The 19,743-nt window shown below is 42.1% G+C and overlaps 3 protein-coding genes across 3 annotated transcripts; all 3 read right to left on the bottom strand.

Annotated features, from left to right (window-relative positions):
* Positions 1 to 45: 45 nt before the first annotated feature.
* smpd1 (sphingomyelin phosphodiesterase 1) lies at positions 46 to 6,327 on the bottom strand. The gene is made up of 9 exons (XM_069146344.1): positions 6,166 to 6,327; positions 5,728 to 5,981; positions 4,077 to 4,397; positions 3,536 to 3,816; positions 2,975 to 3,148; positions 2,468 to 2,639; positions 2,199 to 2,275; positions 1,583 to 1,728; positions 46 to 1,503 (listed from the first exon to the last, which is right to left on the bottom strand). Exons 2-9 carry the CDS (start codon positions 5,944 to 5,946, stop codon positions 1,085 to 1,087), a joined length of 1,809 nt encoding a protein of 602 aa, XP_069002445.1. The 5' UTR covers positions 5,947 to 5,981; positions 6,166 to 6,327; the 3' UTR covers positions 46 to 1,084.
* Positions 6,328 to 6,836: 509 nt separating this feature from the next.
* ilk (integrin-linked kinase) lies at positions 6,837 to 15,757 on the bottom strand. Its single transcript, XM_069146342.1, has 14 exons — positions 15,738 to 15,757; positions 14,445 to 14,594; positions 13,811 to 13,969; positions 11,655 to 11,820; positions 11,457 to 11,552; positions 11,162 to 11,258; positions 10,964 to 11,047; positions 10,796 to 10,881; positions 10,603 to 10,712; positions 8,630 to 8,757; positions 8,133 to 8,254; positions 7,898 to 7,997; positions 7,558 to 7,688; positions 6,837 to 7,360 (listed from the first exon to the last, which is right to left on the bottom strand). The coding sequence occupies exons 3-14, from the start codon at positions 13,897 to 13,899 to the stop codon at positions 7,211 to 7,213; spliced, it is 1,359 nt and encodes a 452-aa protein (XP_069002443.1). The 5' UTR covers positions 13,900 to 13,969; positions 14,445 to 14,594; positions 15,738 to 15,757; the 3' UTR covers positions 6,837 to 7,210.
* A 761-nt stretch (positions 15,758 to 16,518) lies between these two features.
* On the bottom strand, positions 16,519 to 19,444 carry timm10b (translocase of inner mitochondrial membrane 10 homolog B (yeast)). Its single transcript, XM_069146341.1, has 3 exons — positions 19,152 to 19,444; positions 18,962 to 19,057; positions 16,519 to 17,713 (listed from the first exon to the last, which is right to left on the bottom strand). Exons 1-3 carry the CDS (start codon positions 19,176 to 19,178, stop codon positions 17,072 to 17,074), a joined length of 765 nt encoding a protein of 254 aa, XP_069002442.1. The 5' UTR covers positions 19,179 to 19,444; the 3' UTR covers positions 16,519 to 17,071.
* Positions 19,445 to 19,743: the final 299 nt, after the last annotated feature.

The raw sequence follows: 19,743 nt of genomic DNA, 5'->3' as shown, positions 1-19,743 counted from the left end.
TGTATTTTCCTCTGACAGCAAACAGAAAATGAGCAGGCAAGAGTATCACATCTCATCTTTTATTTATAATTACATACAATCTTTTTTTTTATATATATATTATTTCTTCTTTTATAAGTGACTTTATGCATCATGCTGATGTTACAGCATCGTAGACCCAGATGTGAGATGCTACCCGTGCTGGTCACTCTTTGACTCCATCAAACCTGTTTCTCTGTTAAACCTAGAAATGAACTAACCAAAGAATTAAAGTGCAGGCAGAAGTAAACTACAGTGAGAAATACAGTTTCTTGTTAATGGACTTCTTGGCAGGGGGAGATGCTGCTGTGCATTAATGCAGATATTTAACCTAAATCCCCAGATTGGTGCTAAAAGGAAAATCAAACTCAACCAAGTTAATATTGATAAAGCGGTGTATGGATTCACATTACTACGTTCAAATCCCAGCAGATCCTAATGTTGCATTTTAAAACAGCCCGCCCTCAATTTAAATGCAGACTTTCTCCTACGCGTCACAATTTGCACAAAAAGATTTAAAAATCTGATGAAAACTTTAGGATTTTACAAGGCCCATCAAACTGATAATCGTCAATGACATTTACATGAAAAATAATTCTCATATTGGGTGCAAGACATTCTGTGAAATAGCATTTAAGCAGCTTTGAAAGGTTGAAAAGATTGCTGTTAAGAACTGATGTTTCCTTGCTCTGATAAAAAAGGCACAACAACTTGGCACAAACCACCTAACAGTCTGTGCATCTCCAGTAAACAGAACATCTTTGTGGACAATTTCCAGCAGTCTCTTACACATATGGTATTGCAAAACAACAGGTGGCAAACCCGAGGCGCGTAGCCAAACACAATCCGTTCAAGGTAAAATCATTACAGAGGATAAAGCATGAATCTCTTCAGACTCAAGTTGGGTTTACAGAATCAACATTACCTGATGAGAAATAGCTCAGTGACTTTATTTTATCGAACATAATCCTTGTTGACCAACCTTTTTTTTTTTTTTTGGCTCAATTTCATATTTGGTCATATTGCTTTTTACCCCAGCCAGCCTTTCGGTCAAACTGTCCTCGGGTCAGCAAAGAGTTTTTCTGGCCGCCCGCGCCAAGTTCCCTCCAAAACCATTGAGGTAGTCGCACTGATCCAGCTCGTCGTACCGCCCACTCCGCAGAAAGCACAGCATTGTGGTTTTGCAGGTTTCCTTGCAGGGCTCCGATACATGTCCTTTATGTCTGAAGTTCCAGAACTTCTGGAAGGTGCGGTCATCGTTGATGAAGGTCCGCACCAGTCTGTCACAGTCAGAGGGGAACATACTGGAAAGACCATAAGCCTCTGTGGCTCGGTACAGCAGCGTCCATTTAGGGTTCTGCTCTGGACTGTGCGGTGCTCCTGGCTGCTTGTTTACCTCCGTGAGGTTGAGGATGTAGGTTTCATGGTCCAGCACCAGCCGAGAGCTGCCTCGGTAATTCCCGTCGACGTAGTAGACGCGGTATCCTGAAAAGTCCGAATTTACCTGCGTGAGTGTGTTGCTTATCAAATGCTGGAAAATACCTCGACTGGTGTATGAACTCACCTGGGTTGAGGTTAACATAGGTGGTGACACTGGGAGCAATGAAAGCCACTCCCAGTGGACGGGTCATGGTGGCTTCATCATAAAACATTTGGAACTCATCCATATGCGTATGACCAAAAAACTGGCCAGTAACTGTACTTTCATATCTGGGGGAAAAAATAAAATAAAATAAGATAAGGGTTAAACTTAAAAGACTCCAATCAGTCCAGCTTTTACAACCCCAACGTTAACTGCAGTAGTACACTGTTGTTGTTTTTTCACACACGCGCGCACAACGTGTGACATCTCTACTTACCATGCAAAAAAAATATTAAGGGGAAGTGAAAACAGGTGTTGCTGTTAATTTGCAACCATGTGTTTACTGCTGGTAATCTGGATAAAGTATACCAGTATTACATCTCGGATACAGATGTGACATTTTCTAATTTGCATCGAGGGACATTCGTGCTCTGCAACTGTGCGTTTAGAGCTTCGGTTCCTTCTTTCGGTGACAAAAGTAAATCAATCAATGATTTGCCTCAACTGCAGTTTTCTTTATGGCACTGCACCTTCAGTTTCTAACTGTTCTGGGACTCTATGTTTAAAAAAAAAAAAAAAAAAAAAGCACTGTAGCCACCTGTTGATGATGTGATAGTAGTTCCAGCTCCAGCTGCCAAGACACAGGCCAGGTGGGATGTGACCAATGATATGTACCTAAACAAAGGAGCACATGACACCACATTGAGGGAGATTATAGCTTTTTACTGCCGTCTAGTGATCATTACCAGTTTCTAGAGGTTATTAAAATGAGCCAAAAGTCATGGCCCATATATAGCATGAAGCACATGACTAAGGTGGCCTGAGCCTCATTAAAACCACAGTGAGTGTTCCTTCAACCGAACTGACCTTCTCTCCTTTGTCCTCACTGGCCTGGAGAATATGGATTAGCCACTGTAGCTGGTTGGCAGGGTCTGTGGAGTTCACCATCAGCCAGAAGTTTTCTCTTGCACAGAAGTTCATGTTGAGAGAGACCACCCTCAAACCAGGCTGAATCTCCACAGTGTAGAATCCTCCGTATCTGAAATTACACAACACATAACTGATGGACTCTTAAGTATAAACATTCAACACTGGGCCACCCATCAAAGTTCCCAACCATCTATAGTGGAACAATACTGTGAGACTTGTAACCACTTCTGTTTGAAAGCAGTGAGATGTGAAAGCCGACAGCGAAAGTAAAACAAAGAAAAAACACGTACAGCTCCTTTATAACCGAAAACAAACCCCTTTGCTTGGTGTTAACTTTTATTCACCAGCAGCACTGAAGTAATATATGCAGTGTGACCTGACCCGGATAACAATGTAACATGATAAACATTTAAAAATAATTTAAAACAAAATTATTTCAGCGACCTCAAAGTCTTCAAAGCCTGCTCTGGCAGCCATGGTGCCCATTCCTCTGCCATGGTATCGTAGAGCCACGCGGAAGATCTGTTGCCATGAACAAAGGGAGGTGGGAAGCTGTTCACTGGTGTACTCTCGTGGTTTCCGATAGCAGGGTAGACTGTCACATTCAATCCCAGGTGTCTGCACAGAAGATAGGAGGAAGAAGCGGTAGTCAATAACTGTTTGGATCAATTCCAGATAACACATGACAAACATGGGACCAAAACTGTGGCACAACAATCCCCAATGTATCGACATGATTAGAGTCAGAGTGCAACGGCGGTGTGCTCTTAAGAAGTCCAAATAGGACCTGTCAATCAAAAAGCAACATAGTTGAAACGTCTTGACCTTTCAACACCTGGTTTCATCAGGTGACCTATTAAAGACTACTCTAACAGCTGAGTGGTTGCTGGTAAATGTATTCACAGCAAGAGCTGAACTACACATTACCTAAGTTATGTGTAAAGTATCAAATAAGGTCAAAAAAAAAAAATTCTGAGTTAACCAAAAAAAAAGAAAAAAAATTACTTGTGGATGAGCCTGGAGATGACCGTGAGCTCCGACAGCTGCTGACTCCTGGTCTGAGACCAGACGTCGTGCGCTGGTATGTCTCCAGTCCAGTAGACCCAGTCCCAAGGTCCGGCTCGGACAACATTTTCCAGGAGGTTCTCCACCGTCCGCAGCGGCAGGTCGCACTTACTGTAGGTCCCCCAGTAACCAGCCTCCCTCCGCCTCCAGCTGGGAAAGCCCGACTTTTTACGACAACACAGAGGCTCCTTGCAGTCTGCAGCACTACCGGTTTCATACTCCTGTCGGTGGAGAGGTGGACTTTTAAAAAGCAGAACTTGATTCGAAACCAAGTCACTGTCTTCCAGTTAAATCAGTAACTTCAACCTTTTGTTTGCAGAGAGTATGAGCCCTTCACTTGTATAGTATCTCAAAACTTTGATAATGTAGAAATAAATTATATATATATATATATGAATATAAATATATAAATAATAGGAGAGCTTTCTGTAGGATGTTCATTTCAATTCAGCTCTGGCTCATCTCTCAACGGCACACTCACCTGGTCCCAGTGGATGTCGGTGAGGAACAGGACCTTGCTCTTTGGAGAACCAGGTTTCGGAGGAGAGGGCGGTGTAACGGGGGGCTTCGGAACCTTCGGCAAAGTCACGTTCCAGGTTGCGTAAATGTCAAATTTTCCACAGGTGGGGCCCACCAATACGGCGCAGGCCTCAGTGGGCCACAACAATGACTCCTGCAGAACCCTTATGAAGTCGTCCCTGAACAGCGTCGTTATTTCCCGGCACACTTGCTCATCGGCCAGATGCAGACGGACACACGCCTCGCCTACAGCGCGCGCCACTCGCTCTTCATTTGTATCGCTCTGAGAGAGGTGACAAAGAGGAACACGGAGAAGAGGGGATAAATTCCATACGATATAAATATCAGATGACGCATCAGATATGATACTTCTCTAACTGATGGCAAAAGCCTAAACTTCCTCAAAAACAAACTAAAAATAATTCCAATTTGCTAGACCTGAAAAAACAAGTCACATCTTTGGAAGAAAGATATTAATTACGCTTTTGATTAAAACAGTATGAATTAGGTGCGGTTTAGAAAGTGTGTGGCTGAGGTCAACAGCTACAGCTACTGGACTCCGGAGGACTTCAGGTCAACAAACAGACCAGATGATCAGGAGCTGTCCAGCTTTTTTTATGCTAAATCAACAATTTATAAAAAAGAGGAGATTTTCAAAAGGCAGAAGAACTGAGCCTTCTCCAAAGGAAGGGCATCAGTGTCGCATGACACCTTCACTTGAAAGCCCCAAGGAATAGTAGTCATAATATAATTGATGTTTGCTTCCATTAAATGTTGTAACAAACTAGTGTTTGTGCACCAAGCAGCACGATGTAAATCATTAACTAACTTAACTACGACTGAGACACAATTCAATAAATCATTTAGAATTTCAAAACTTTATCATAAAATAATAACATAGACTTGCAATACAAATGAAAACAAACACTCAAAATTAGGTTATTGTTATTATTTTTTTTTTAGAGCTACAATAATTAGTTAATTAATAAATTGGTTGATCGACAGAACATTACTGGTCAACTATTTTAGACAATCAACTAACACATTCTCGAATGCGAATATTTTCTGCAGCCTTTAGTTCTCCATAATAATAAACTCAATATCCGTGGAGCTAAACAAGAGATTTTAGGCTGCACATTCAGCTTTGGGAAACACTGGTGTACATTTTTCACCTTTTTTGGGGGGGGGGACATTTTGATGACCAATGACCAGTTAATTAATTAATCAAGAAAGTGTTCTACAAATCAATCAATAATGAAATTAATCTTCAGATGTACCCCTAATGTATTGCATTGCGCTGTATTAAACTTTAATTTTTTTTTTTGAGCTAAATGCAACCAATAACCAGTCTAGAATAATACATGTGAAATGGTAACCGATGTTTGAAGATATTATGCCTCCTTTCTCAATTTCAGAGCTTCCTGGACTGAACCGAGTGGTTGGTAAAAGCGTATGTAGTAACCCGCGGTCACGTTTCTCAACTGAATTACGTGAAATTCACGTGAGGATATCGCATTGCATTGACGACGTTGTAAATCAGCGCGTTGAATTTTAAAATGCGTTACCTTCCCGTTTCAGTAGCCCTGAATAAGAGAACACCGTAATGCGTTTACCAGAAGGGCGATGTCGAGGATGGTGAAGACCGCTTTGCACAGGGGGCACGACACATTTCTCCAGTTAAATCCGAGCCCCGGGCGGCTGAGCGGCTCCGTGAACAGCCGCCCGGGCTGCCCCGGGGGCCGCGCTGGGTGACAGGACCCGAACTGCGGCGACATTAAAGCCAGCGCGCAGGTCACCAGCCCCAAGGACGGCATCGGCGCGGGGAGCCCCATGATCAGTCCTCACTGCAGGTTTGCTGGCAGCCTCTCTGGAGGACGTGATAGCACACACACAAATAAAAACAACAACAACAACACTTGAACGGGAGAATAAATGATCCTGCACAACTATAAACAGAAAACAGTCCATGTGCACACGGACGGACACCAACACCCGCCACCGATTTGCTAACAAGACAAAGTAGCTAGCTGGCGACTGTTTTTCCACTCTACCTCCAATAAAAAGGAAGTGCGCGAGTCTCCGTTGTGTGAAGGCCGGCGGCCGGGAACACAAAACAGATCGGCAGCTTCCCGACAGCCCCTCTTCCACTTCCACAAAAGTGTGCTGAAACCAGATCGACGGGGCTCTTATTTGATATGCTCCCCGGTCACCGCCAGTCGTGACGCGCTGCTCCTACTGCACTACACAAAGTCAGCTGACTCATCACGTGGCATTGTTTTTTTTTTTTTTTTTTCTTCTCCGAGTACCGCAGAGTACACTGAAAACAAAATCAAATATATGGTGAACACATTGTACTTTTTTTAGCCAGTGAAGGGACGAGTATTGAGATAGCCTACTTTATTTAAGTAAAAGTACCAATGCAGTAGTGTTTTTAAAAAAAATAAATAAACGTCCTGCATAAAAAAAAAAAAAATCCTAATAATTTAAAAGTCCACAGGAGCCAAATAGTTAACTGATATGTAGTGACTGATATATTATTATTATATTATTATTATCTATGACATTATTTGATTATTAGTGAAGCATCAGTTTGCGAGCTGCATGTTGTCGCTGCTGCATTTTGAAAAATGTCCAGCAAGTGGAAAAGATTTATGTAAACACGTGTACGTAGTGTACCACAAAAGGAAGACGATCTCTCAAAATAAAAGAACAAGGATTTGTCATAAATATAAAACATTTATTGCATTGGCAATCGCTAACGTGTATAAAAGCACATTCTATACACATTTCTTTGGATCTGTTTCTGTCGAACTCGTCACTGAATATAATCCACACTCGATTAAAACGTTAGCTGATATTTCAGTGATCCCGTTTCAGACATAAGAAAAGAGCGACAAAAGCACAAGAACATTTAAACCTCAAATTTAACTTATACAAGAAAAGCAATATCATACTTAGTGTTTGAACTGTGTGTAGCTTGAGTGGTTTCTGGCATTATTTACAGTGGCCTAGCAGATACATGACTGAAGTGAAGATAAAGAGTGGTTTGATGATAAAACATGATAACAGAAGTTGGACAAAATGCTGCTAAAGCATTCATTTGTCTTGCATCTTCTCTAGGATGGGGACGATCATGTCAAACTTGGGTCTCTTAGCCGGGTCTTCGTTCATGCAGAGCCTCATCAGCTTACAGATATGAGGTGAAATCCCCGGTGGAATGGTTGGCCGAAGACCCTCGAGAGCAACCTGAGCAAAGGGGAAGGGGAGAGGGGGGTTAAAATATCTGTAAAATGCTGTGAAACATCCCAAACACAGAAACCTGTAAAAGCGTCGGGATATTTTGGAGGTGTGGGCTTTATGCATTTGCTGTTGTGCTTCCGAGACATGTGGGCATGAACATACGGTATGAGCTCTGTGGGTAGCTAGATGCTGCGCCCATTTACCTTCATGCCTATCTCCATCTGTGAGAGATCAGCGAAGGGGACTTCACGGGTAACTAGCTCCCACAGTAACACAGCAAAGCTCCACATGTCGGCGGATCTTCTGTTGATGTCTTCAGGCCTCTTCTGCAGGGCTGAAGGAAAATAATGAACATAACCATATACAACTCTCCTTTTTTATTGTGCAACGCGGCCATATGAACAGCATGACTACCACTGAACTGGGACTAAATTATACAGTACAGTATGTTCCTGACTGAATGACTCATAAAGTCTAATGGAGCAGGAAGCAGGTGGGGATGAGGGGAACAAAGAGGAGGGGGGGAAAAAAAGGAATAAATACCTTCAGGGGCCATCCATGCTGGAGAGTACATACGACCAGGACACTGGAAGGAGAATTTAGCATCCGCCATACTTATTCTGGCTGTCATGTCCTCATCAATCTGCAGATTAACCACATCAGTTTGTTACTCATCAAATATGACGCTGGTGAATGAGCCACAGGATCAGGAACTTTAAAGTTTATAATTGGGGTTGCTCATACTTCATTGGTAAAAAACAGTAGAACATTTTCTTACCATGACGTGCTTACTGTTGAGGCAAAGCCGGGAAACCATGGGCTCTAAGGTGTGGAGGAAAGCCATGCCGCTGGCAATGTCCAGTGCAAACTTCACGGCTTGGCTTTGGTCGACTACCAGAGCTGAGGAAGAAGACAAAGACAGAGGAGGACAGGAGAGGAAAGTTTTACCTCATTGAGAAAGAAATGCAGCAATACAGACGTCTAAATGTCATCTAACCGACTGACTGAATAAAAAGGTGTAAGAGACAGAAACAGTGAGGGAGTGTGCATATGGACAGACAGAGAGGTGAAACTGTGACTGGATGTTTTATCTGGCATTTATTTGTTGTAAATCTGTGTAATTCTCAGATTTGTCAGTCACATGTATGGAACTGCACCGCAAACTGGAGTCTCTTGTCAACCCCTCAGTCATTCATGCTTTGGGGCTGTGACCAACCTCAATGCAAATTTCAGATATTTCCTTTTCACACAGGCAGATGAATGCAAATTACTTACTAGTGCCCTGGTGGAGGATGTTGTAGAGGGATCCGTATGGCATGTAGTGGGTAATGATGATTGGGTGAGGGGACGGAGGTGATTGACAGGCCCCGAGAACAGGCAGAATGTTTGGATGAGAAAAGATCCTTTGCAGAAACAATAAAAAGAAAAATGTCATTTTTACTCATGTTAACAAGATAATAAAAGTAAATCATTATACATTCTTTTAATAAGCGATCAACAAATTATAATGGGAGGAAATTCCATTTAAGAACATTAAGACATATCCTGGAAGCTTGTTCTCAATGAAGAAAACTCCTCATGAATCATGTTATTATACACCACGTTTGTATCATCTGCGGCCCTTTAAAGATAACATGAGCGGTACTTTTCAGCTTTCATCATCTGAAGCTCTTTAATTTTTTAAAAAGATGTACGATTTTATATTGCAGCTGAATTTTTCAGCACACTCATCCTAAGTACTTTTATGTTGGCATCAATACCTTAATAAAGGGCAAGAACTGAAGCCAACATGAAAGCACACCGCCAAGATCTTCCTATTGTGCTCTGAGATCTCCTGGCTCGTATTCTTTCACTTGGCTTTCTCTATAGTTTCCCTCCCCTTTGTTTGTCTTCTAGTTTTTCTTCTCCCCAAAGGAAGATCTGAGGTTGGTGAGGCTGACTAAACGTGAACAGGATGAGTCGTAAAGGTAACATGCTTTCCTTTACGTTGTGTTTTGCTTGTCTGATTCATACTGTTAAGTGTGATGCCATGATACTTTTGAGTAGCTCCATTGGAATGTTTTCACAACATAGCCATAATTATGTTAATATTGTTTTAATGAATGCTGAGGCCCTGTGGCCCAGCCGAACCTGTCGTAACATGTCTTGTATGGTTTGACATTTTGGCACACCAGGATTTCCCAAATACAGCCTCTACTTGGGCGGCCCACCCCGGTAGATTAAGACCCACCCAGGTAGATTAAGACCTACCCAGGTAGATTAAGACCCACCCAGGTAGATTAAGACCTACCCAGGTAGATTAAGACCCACCCCGGTAGATTAAGACCTACCCAGGTAGATTAAGACCCACCCAGGTAGATTAAGACCTACCCAGGTAGATTAAGACCTACCCAGGTAGATTAAGACCTACCCAGGTAGACAATTTAGGTGAAATCTTAAATTAGCACGACCTAGTTTATTCGTTTTAGACTACCAAATATTTAATCATACACCTGCCTGAGTTGCTGAGTAGGGATTACAGGTTTGCCTGTTCCCAGCTGCCGAGCTAAGACCTACCAATGGCCTGCGATTGAGGTGTTTAGGGAAAATCTGTCAACTGTAGCTGCTAACGATAGCCTGCATGCGAGGCATCTTGGGATCATCTAGAAATTGTAGCTGGTGTTAATAATGACAAATAGGACTGAAAAGTAAGGTTTCAATTTTACTTGATGAATTGCATTTCGTGTTGTAATGGGCCTCATGTTTACTGTGACAGAAGGAGGTTTGTGGAATTTGTTTTTCACATTGTAGAGAACACAGCACATGATAAACAGCTGCTGATGACGACTTCACCACAACACCAACCAAAAACAATTTCTATGACCACTACCAATTAAAAATTCCTCTACTTGTTGCACAAGAATCGTGCACCAGATCCTGAATGGCCGCTGACCTCCACATCAATCAATCAAATCCATCCTCATACCAGGACTGTGTTTACCAGGGCGTGATAGTGAGTCCAAATGTTCATGGACTCTATATAACTCAGGCAAACAGGCTTTACAAATAAGCAATCAAAATAAAAAACTGCTGACCAAATGTAGGTCAGTTAAGGTGAGCAAGCAGATTCACATAATGTGATCCCATGACACCCACACGTTAATAACTATGACACTGTTATTCTGAGCAGAGGCACTCAAAGAAAGACGGTAAAAGGGCCGACCACCCCGATGACTTTTTCATAGTTAGAATGCTAATGTGTAAATTACCGGAGTTTTGGATGCTCCTCGTTGAAGTCTCTGCTCTTCCTGGTGGTCCAGTCTCTCACCTGGAGCACCTTCACAACAATCTCATCCCCTTGCCACCGACCCTGCCATAACTACAAACAGAGCACATAGTCCAGTAAACAATTGGGAGCAGAAAAATACTGGCACACAGCAGTGAAGAAGGAGTGCCGCTCACCTCTCCAGACTGATTTTCATTGATCTTTGCCAGGAGCGAAAGCTGCTTAAAATCAATACCAGCCTGCTTGTTGAGGGTACCATTACCTAAAAGAGCAAAACCATAAATAATATAGCACACATCTTGATTTCAAATTATGCTTTCTCCTGTTTATGAAATGCTACTCACGAGGTCGTGTTCGCATGGTGCCCTTCCAGAACGTTTCCTTGTATGGGACTTTGGTCATACTCTGGCCCATTTTCTCTGCTTTTTCTAAATAACAAAAAATAAAAGGGAGTGTTTTTTCTATTTTTCCAGATAAAATGATCTTCTTTTTGTAGGAAACAGCCTGTCAGTGTGTTCAAATTCCCACAAATGACCTCTGACCTTGTAGCAGCTGTCTTAGGTGGGGTTTGGCCTTGTCCAGAGGTGTTTGTCCATACCTGTTACATACACACACCTGGGCACCACTGGCCACCAAGTCCTACAAAAGATAGATTAAACATTAAACTCTTCAATGCACAGGTGAGAATTTAAGCATTATGTGTTGCATTAAATGTACAGACACTGGGAGCAGTTCGAGCATTACAAAATAAAAAGAGCCCTGCAGTGGCCATTTCTCCCCAGAGGAGGGCCTTTCAAGCCAACAGCTGACACCAAAGGAAGTACGACTATACTGCACCTCTGCCACTTCATCCTGGCCCCAGAAGCAGCCGTAGTGGAGTGGGGTGTTTCCGTGCTCGTTGACTGTGTTGGGGTCCGCTTTGCACTGAATCAGCTGGCATCCACAGGTCATAAAGTTAGATCAAACTGGACCACAGAGCAAGATTTCTCTGCTAAATGGAAACAACACATGCACTGAGTGTCTGAGTGTGTGTACCTTTGCCACGATGTCTCTGTGTCCATGACTGGCTGCAAGATGTAATGGCGTATCGTCTCCGCGGTTCATCACATTAATACGAGCGCCTCTCATGATGAGCATGTCAACAACACCGCTCCTCCCCTCCCTACATGCCCAGTGGAGGGGGCTGAAGCCATGGTCATCACTACAACACAACATAAACAGAGTATGAGGAGCAAAGAAGCTGTGATAAACTTACTGAATGTGACCAGAATATATATTATAAGATGACAGTATTTGGAGCTGAAGGGATACTTGTTGTCTTCAAGAGAATGTAGAAGACTGCTGGCGGGCTCTCTTAACGACACAGCTGACAAAATACTATCTATGTGGCTCTCTCTTTGACACACAGTGTCACAGGTTCACACACCCACCAGCTACTAATCTTTATTTAGACTTAAGCACATACTTCTTTGCTTTGCCTGCAGCGTATACCCATCTAATGACTGACCCGGTGATAAATATGTCTGTGCAAGCTGGAATGCCTGCTAACATAACGCAAACAGTCCCAGCGTATACAGCACTGCCGCAGTCTACAAAGAGCCAGACTATCACCTCCGTGTGACTGGCCCCTTCACCCGAGTGAGCCTCTTTTTGCATTACCTGACCCCGAGGCAGCTGCTGCTATGGGCTTCTCCCAGCTCCCTGCAAAGCCACAAACTATAGCCTGTAGGAAATAGCTGCAGTACTAGCTCACACTAAAGTGAAATAGCAGTTTTAGGAACATTCACTGTAAATTCTCATCCAGCAGTGTGGACAGACAGTTCATAGTCTGACCAACCCTGTGGGCTATAAAAAGTAACGGGGGCGAAAAAAAAACTCAGGAATGACAGGGTGGAAAATACACAGTGGAATCCTGAGCTTCACATTCTCTCCAAGTCTCTCTCTCTCTCTCTTTTTTTTTTTTTTATGTGTCATGTGTCTTCCTGTGTCACTCGCATCTGAGAGAAGATCCTAAATGACATTTAATGTTTCTCAATGGACGCACTCTCCAGCTCTGATTTATTGCATCAAAAGTGGAGGAGAAAAACACAAACAATATATTTTCCCAACAAAATACAACACATTTATTACATATTATTGAATATTCTCAAAAGGAAAAAGGGGGCGGGCCCACATAGCTGAGCCTCCTCGGAGTCATAGGAGGCCTCCAGCCTAATGACTGGTCTCTCAGATGTTTATGTGGGACTTGCCGCTCCTGCTGCCTGAGAAGCTCTGTCAGCGAGGGCTTGGCCCTGTATGGAGCTGAACAGAGGAAATGGTTCTGGCTGCTGCGTGGTTGGCTCACAGCTCGCAGCTCGCAAGCCCTCAAAGTCAACGTCAACAAACTGCACATATATGGCCTGGCCCAAGAATGAGATAACCGAGGTCTTTAGCAGTGAGGTATTCTAGTTCCTTTTGAGTAGAGAAATTATGTAAAAAGGCAGAAGTGATAAGTAGATCCAAAACAATCATACAAATACATTATAAATTAATATTTACCACTTATATTTTGATTACTTTAAATCACAATTAAATAGACAGGGAAATCCTTAAAGTAGCTGTTTTGTTGGCCCAACAGTATGAAGTTTAAACAGATTATCTGAATAAATCACGTCATGTTGATTAATTTTCTATTAACAAAAAACATCTACTAGTTGTCTGTGCTTTTCCGCACACTTTTAAGTTATATTATAATGTCTGAGTTATAATGTCACCACACAACCTCCACCAAATCACCCACTGCTTTTATACACAGTTTTTGTGGATGACATCATAAGAAGCAAAAGCGGGGAAAAAAAAAAAAAAAGTGGACTGGAATAACTGCAGCTGAGTGATGATCAGAAGTACTTGTAGGGAGAGCACAATATGGAAACTATTTAACCACCTCTAATGTGCCAAGGATCACTTTGTGTACACACACACACACACACACACACACACACACACACACACACACACACACACACACACACACACTGCAGCACAGAATCATCGACCTTCCATACAAAATGTAGTGTTTTCAATCAAGTTAACCCTGATCATGGGACTGCCTTTCTTCATCATTGCTCATTACACTACAGATACTTTCTAACATCCAGGAGAAGACAGTCAGTCCGCCCACAGGCATCTTCAAAGCTGATTTGGCCGCTTACCCCAAGTTGAGGTCATTCTCTGTGTTGTCCAACCACAGACGAACAGCCACAGAGTTCCCTTCTCGACATTGTGTGAAGATGTCATCCATGGCTATGCTGTAGGTCCACTGCTTGCTCTTTCAATCTCTTTTAAAATCAGGAACATAGAGCCTGTGAAAGCTGATGAAGAAAGAGTCCTTGAACAGTTTGTTTGTTCTTTCCTCCCGAACAACAAGTAAACATGAGGTTTTGCACATCTTCCAGCAGGTAATCTTTCTTTCAATAGGCTGATTGTGATGGAAATGTTCATAATAGTAGTTCCACACTTTCATTTTTATAGTAGACCAATCTTAAAGTCAGAGGTTTTTTCTAGGATTTTGCTGTAACTTTACACACTCTGCTGCACAAACAAATAAAACAGCTGGCCAGAGTCCTGACAAATTAAATTAGGATGTAAAGGACCTAAATAAGTGAACTTTCCCACATTTCCTCTCGGCTTTATCTACCCTCCGTTGAATCGGATGGGCTGGCCTATTGGATCACTTTGAAATCTATTGTTAAAAAGTCAATGTTAAGGCCACAACAAAACGCCCCACCAGCAAAGAACACAAAACTATAAAACACACTCAAAAAGAAACGTGATTATAATCCTTACCAGCTTCTACACGATCGATTTCTTGTCGGTTTCTTTCTCTTTTTTCTTTTTTTTCTTCTTCCTTCTGAAAGTCTGCCGTCTCCTCAAACGTAAGAGCAGGGACTGGCCGGTGGGAGTCCACGCCCCGCTCCTCGGAGCTGATGTGGGCTACTGCAGGGGAGAAGTTATACAGAAGAGCACTAGTACTGGCACACATTATACCGGGAAACCTCCTGCTGGAGGCAATGCTGCGGTGCAGCTCCCAGCGGCGTAACTCCTCGGGCCGGACATACTGTACCTCCACACAGAGGTCAGGTGCGGCGGACAGATTTGTTTTACTTTATCATGATAGGCAGTTTTTATATTGCGGAAGTACAACATTCCATCATTCTGAGTCAACAGACAAATTTTCCCGAAATAATAATAAAAAATACTAAACTAATGATGGCACTACTGGGCTATTCAAACTCAATAACAAGAGAGACAGATATGAAGATCGCTGAGGGCCGCACAGAATTAATTGCTAAAACTAACTATTAATGTTAATAGATTTATCCTATATGGAATAAACTAATCAAGCACATGTCTTTTATGGAATCAATTTCAGACCGCAAAATAGAAAATGTTTAATTCCCAGGCCTGTCTGTTTTTATTATAAATCAGGAATAATATTACTGATTTCAATTTGATTCAGTATTACTGCTTCAGTTTCAAGGTCCTTGTTTTGTGCATGCTGGCTCACAGTCACAATTATTGGGCCACATGGATGGAGCTGAGCCATATAATCCTTTTAGTAACACTTGTACATTACCTACTATGACACGTAAAGTATCTGCTGTGTGAAATGTTTGTTCATGTCGTATTCAAGCCTGACTGATGTGGAGTTTTGGCCAATATTGATGTCAAAGTTGGAGAAATCTGACAATGTTCTTTTTTTTAATTTTTTTTTATATAAACACTTTTGTTACATAAACACTTTTGTTCAGGATCCCATTAATTTGGTTCTTAAGGAAAATGTCACCAAAACATTAGGATGTTTACCAGTTGAAAACATTGGCTGATATGTTGGTTGGCATCAATACAGTAATGCGACAGCAATATATGCAAAAAAAAACCCCTGAGGTTCTATAGTTTTGTTGACTGTCCTCAGACTATTTTGACAGGTGATAACTCACACATCATTTTTTTTTTTTTGCCAATTCATAACTGTAAAGTGCCACACAGGAAGACTGATGATCCCCAATTACTCCAAGAGACCGTGCTGAAATATTGCACAACAAATGATTTATATTCCATGTGCCGCTATAAACTTACCACATCCGTTTTCTTCAACTACCTGGTTTTTGACAGGGCCGATAAATCTCATTTGTTCTGACTCTACGGCAAAACAGGGCGAAACAGCTGACTACTACATCATCCAAGCAGCATTAATGTTCATACTCAACCTAAAAAAAATAACTACTTCTACAATTCTTAACTTTCACAGCTGATGTACTGTAACAAAGGTTGTTTTTGAGGTATAAAGCCAGTTGGATTGCTGTTATAAAATCGTTCATTGGGGCTCTCCTACCGCATTAGAGAGAACGTAACATTGTTGATGCAAAGACAGGAAATGATGGGAAGGGAGATTATGATGTGACAAATGTCATGAACTTGTTTCACACCCACAACACTGACGGCATGTGGCATACGCCCTGCTGCTGCGTAAAGAAATCAGGCAGCAGTATAGCTTTTAATGATTTAAACAATTCTATGTAACATGTTGTGACAGGAAGATTTTAAATAAAGAAAACATGTAAAAAAACCAACAAAAACATAAAGTTATAAACTCGTTTGATTATTGAAGATGGTGTTGTTTTTGATTTTACAGCATCCTCTTTCAAAACAAATCAGGACTGTGTTTTAGTCACTATCGGACTGAGCCGTCCCGGCTTCATTAAAAAATTGCCGAGTTGTCCTCAGTCCAAAGCTGCAGACTGCTGAGTGAACCCTGCAGAGCTCTGACTGACAATAATACTGCAGTTACTAAAATCACTTTTCAACATCCTGTTTCTGCCTCTCATCACCAAACAATAAATCATTTTACACTTTCGAGTTTTCTGATAGTTTTTATTTGACATATTTTCAATACTGTGTCAGAAATTACTGCTATTTTCTAACATGAGACATTCTTGACTTCTCTCACCATAGTGGTTCAGATTATATTCCTGCTAGATCACAGACCAAAATTGTTACTCATGATTTTTTTTCAGCAATAATGAAGGTTTTTAAATTTGTTTACATGAGGGTAGAAAAAAAAAAAAGACAGACTTAAAGTGACAAGTCACAAGTTAACATAGCCAAATGTGTTTTTTTCTTTTCATTTGTTTTTGCAGGAAGACACCTGAAAAGATTTTTAATTTACAACATGAAAACAATAGTAAATGGCAACATTAAAGAGACTGCAGTTGGTGTGTTATGACACAATATCACACTGTTGATAGCAGCTGTTAAGAAATTGACATAATGTAATAATATATGCCAATCCATTGATCAATTCCCAATGAGGTCGGTCAATGACAGGCTATTTATCTGGTCTCAGCTGTTTGTGGTGGGAGTTGGGACCATGTCACAGTTTCACCACTTGCTCTGAAGCAGACTGGCCATCACTACTGGCCTGTTGGCGGGGGAACCTCTGAGTTTCTCTCCTGGCCTGACAGCGTCTCCAATTTAGACACTGTAGGTGCTACTGCTAACACTGGTACATCCACCGGTAAAGACGCTGGTTTAGATGGCACAAACAAAGGCGCCACACTCGCAGAATCAATTCGGGCACCAGCCAGTGGCGGCTGAGAAATTCCTGCTATATATAAAGGTCCATTGCCAGCTTCATTAAGCATCGAGGGATTTACGGTTTCCGTCGTAGGTGTGAGTGGTGGGGCAGCTGATAATGCGACTTTTGTGACTGTTGTGGATTTGGGTGCAGCAGCATCCAGCTCAGCTGAAAAATCTAATCCCGCAGGCTTTAAGACTGAGCCATGAACCTCTGCGCCAACATCAGCTGCTGAGGGAGTTAAGAGTGAAGCTACTTGTTGGGGTGGAGATTGAAATGCTGGTGAAGCCTCTGTGGTTGCGGCCCCAACAGCTCCAGATGTTGCTGCTGCCTCTGCTGCCTTGGCATACTCCGCAGCCTTGCTTTCCATCTCCTCCATTCGGCGCTGCACCATCCGCGGCATCAGCTGCACATAGGTGCCCATCAGGCGATGGTTTGAGCGAATGAGCTTCCCGGCACAGCTGTCCACACAGCGCTCCTGAACGAATGAACACACACACACACACGCACACACACACACGCACACACACACACACACACAAGCAATCGGAGGTAGTGAGTAAATAACGATTAATAATATTTACAACTGTCGTCAAAGGAACATGAAGCTGCTTGGAGATGATCTCACAGTCTTCACCATTAACATGATTGTCCATAATTTTCTTTCTGATCTTCTCAGACAACTTTTTGCTTTGTTTCCTCTTCCGTTTCTTATCATCGTCTTCACCACGCTGACCATGGCGCAGAGTGATCACTTTTCTCTATTTACACAAGCTAAATGACTGATTACAAGACTGAAGAAGGGCCAGAGTCGACTCCATCTCCTGAGAAGACCGAGGTCCTTCGGGGTCGGAAGGACTCTGCTGAGGACATTCTACGACACTGTGGTGGCGTCGGCCATCTTCTGTGCAGCGGTCTGCTGGAGCCGTGCAGGCGCAGAGACGGACAGGAGACGACTGACCGAGTCTGTCCTGGACAGTCCTCTGGACTCCATAGAGGAGGTGGGTGAGAGGAGGACGTTGTTGGCCAAGCTGACATCAATCACGGACAACACCTCTCACTCTCCGTGAGACTGCAGGAGCTTTCAGCAGCTCCTTCAGTGGCAGACTGCTGCACCACCGGTGTAGGAAAGAGGGCGACCGCAGGTGGTCTGTCAAGGCTGTTCAACACCAGCCTAAAATAATGAAGCACTGCATGTCAAAGCACCTGGCACATTTCTTTTGTTTTCATTCCAAGTTGTATTTATTTACTTTTGTATTTAAAGTTTGTGTTTATTTATTCATTGGTCTTACTTTTTCAAAAAAAAAAAAAAGTTTTTATCAATCTTTTTTCTTTTTATTATTGTATACGTATTTGTAATTATTTGTTATTGTATGCACCTTTTTTCTTTTCATACTGCTGTGACGACATTTCCCCACAGTGGGATTAATAAAGTTCTTTCTATCTATCTATCTATCTATCTATCTATCTATCTATCTATCTATCTATCTTTATTTTTTCTGGGGGTACCAACAAGTCTGTTAAGGTCATTTTCGAGTAGTCTTTGTAAAACCAGCAGTAATTGATCTTTTCCCACACTTTCCTTGCTGTAGTCTGTCACATACCAATGTACAACATACAATGTCACACTTAGACAACAGGTGGTTTTCACCTTCGTGACAGTGGTGGTGACGTGCAACGCTGTAACACGTCATTAAATATGAATTGTGCTTTCCAGTGTCCGTACCTCGTCCATCGTGAGGTTTCTGTAGTTGAAGTTGCTGGTGCATCGCTGGAAGCAGATTTCAGTCATGCGGTTGTAAACCAGAAGGAAATCCCGGAGCTGCAGGACACATAACCGTTCAAAGTCAAGCTGCGCTCTTTTACATATATATATATATATATATATCCCTCATGTAGCTGTTAATGAGACTTACATTTCTCATCTGCTGGTCTGGATCCATCACAAATTCCGTCTGAAGTTGTCGACTGGTGAGCTAATATGCTAACATGAGAGCCAGTCAGCTGAAGGAACACACTAAATTACGGTCTTTCCAATTTTTGGACAATCTGAAGTGACTGAAGGAAACTATTCCGCAGGCTGTGGTTTACATGTGGGCTGGATGGTTCCGCTAATTGTTTTCAAAATGAACCGATTCAGGTGATGAATTAAAAAGGCATGACTTTCACACGGACGCTGCCATGTTCGTAACAAAGATCGTCTCAGACCGTGAAGAGGTATCACTTAGTGAAAAAAAAAAAAAACACGGCTCCCTTTTCCGGTTTACAAAAGCGGAAGTTCAGTTTTTTTTGTTTGCAGTCACTTTTTGAAGTTGCATTGTGTAGTTACTGACGATACATTTTATATATAGTTATACGAAGAAATAAGAGTACTTGGTAAGGTTTTGAAAGACTTTTACATTTCCAATAAACCCCCCCCGTTCAAATAGACTGTTACTTTTAGCTGGACCAAGACAGTAGAAGGAACTTAATCTTATTAATCTTATTTTCAAGTGCCCCTTAAGTCAA

Source organism: Embiotoca jacksoni, unplaced genomic scaffold, assembly GCF_022577435.1.
Source record: "Embiotoca jacksoni isolate LCO1_2020_lvr unplaced genomic scaffold, fEmbJac1.0.p SCAF_13, whole genome shotgun sequence".
NCBI classification, from domain to species: domain Eukaryota; kingdom Metazoa; phylum Chordata; class Actinopteri; family Embiotocidae; genus Embiotoca; species Embiotoca jacksoni.
The sequence above is the reverse complement of the archived record's forward strand: the minus strand, read 5'-3'. Positions and strand labels throughout refer to the sequence as shown.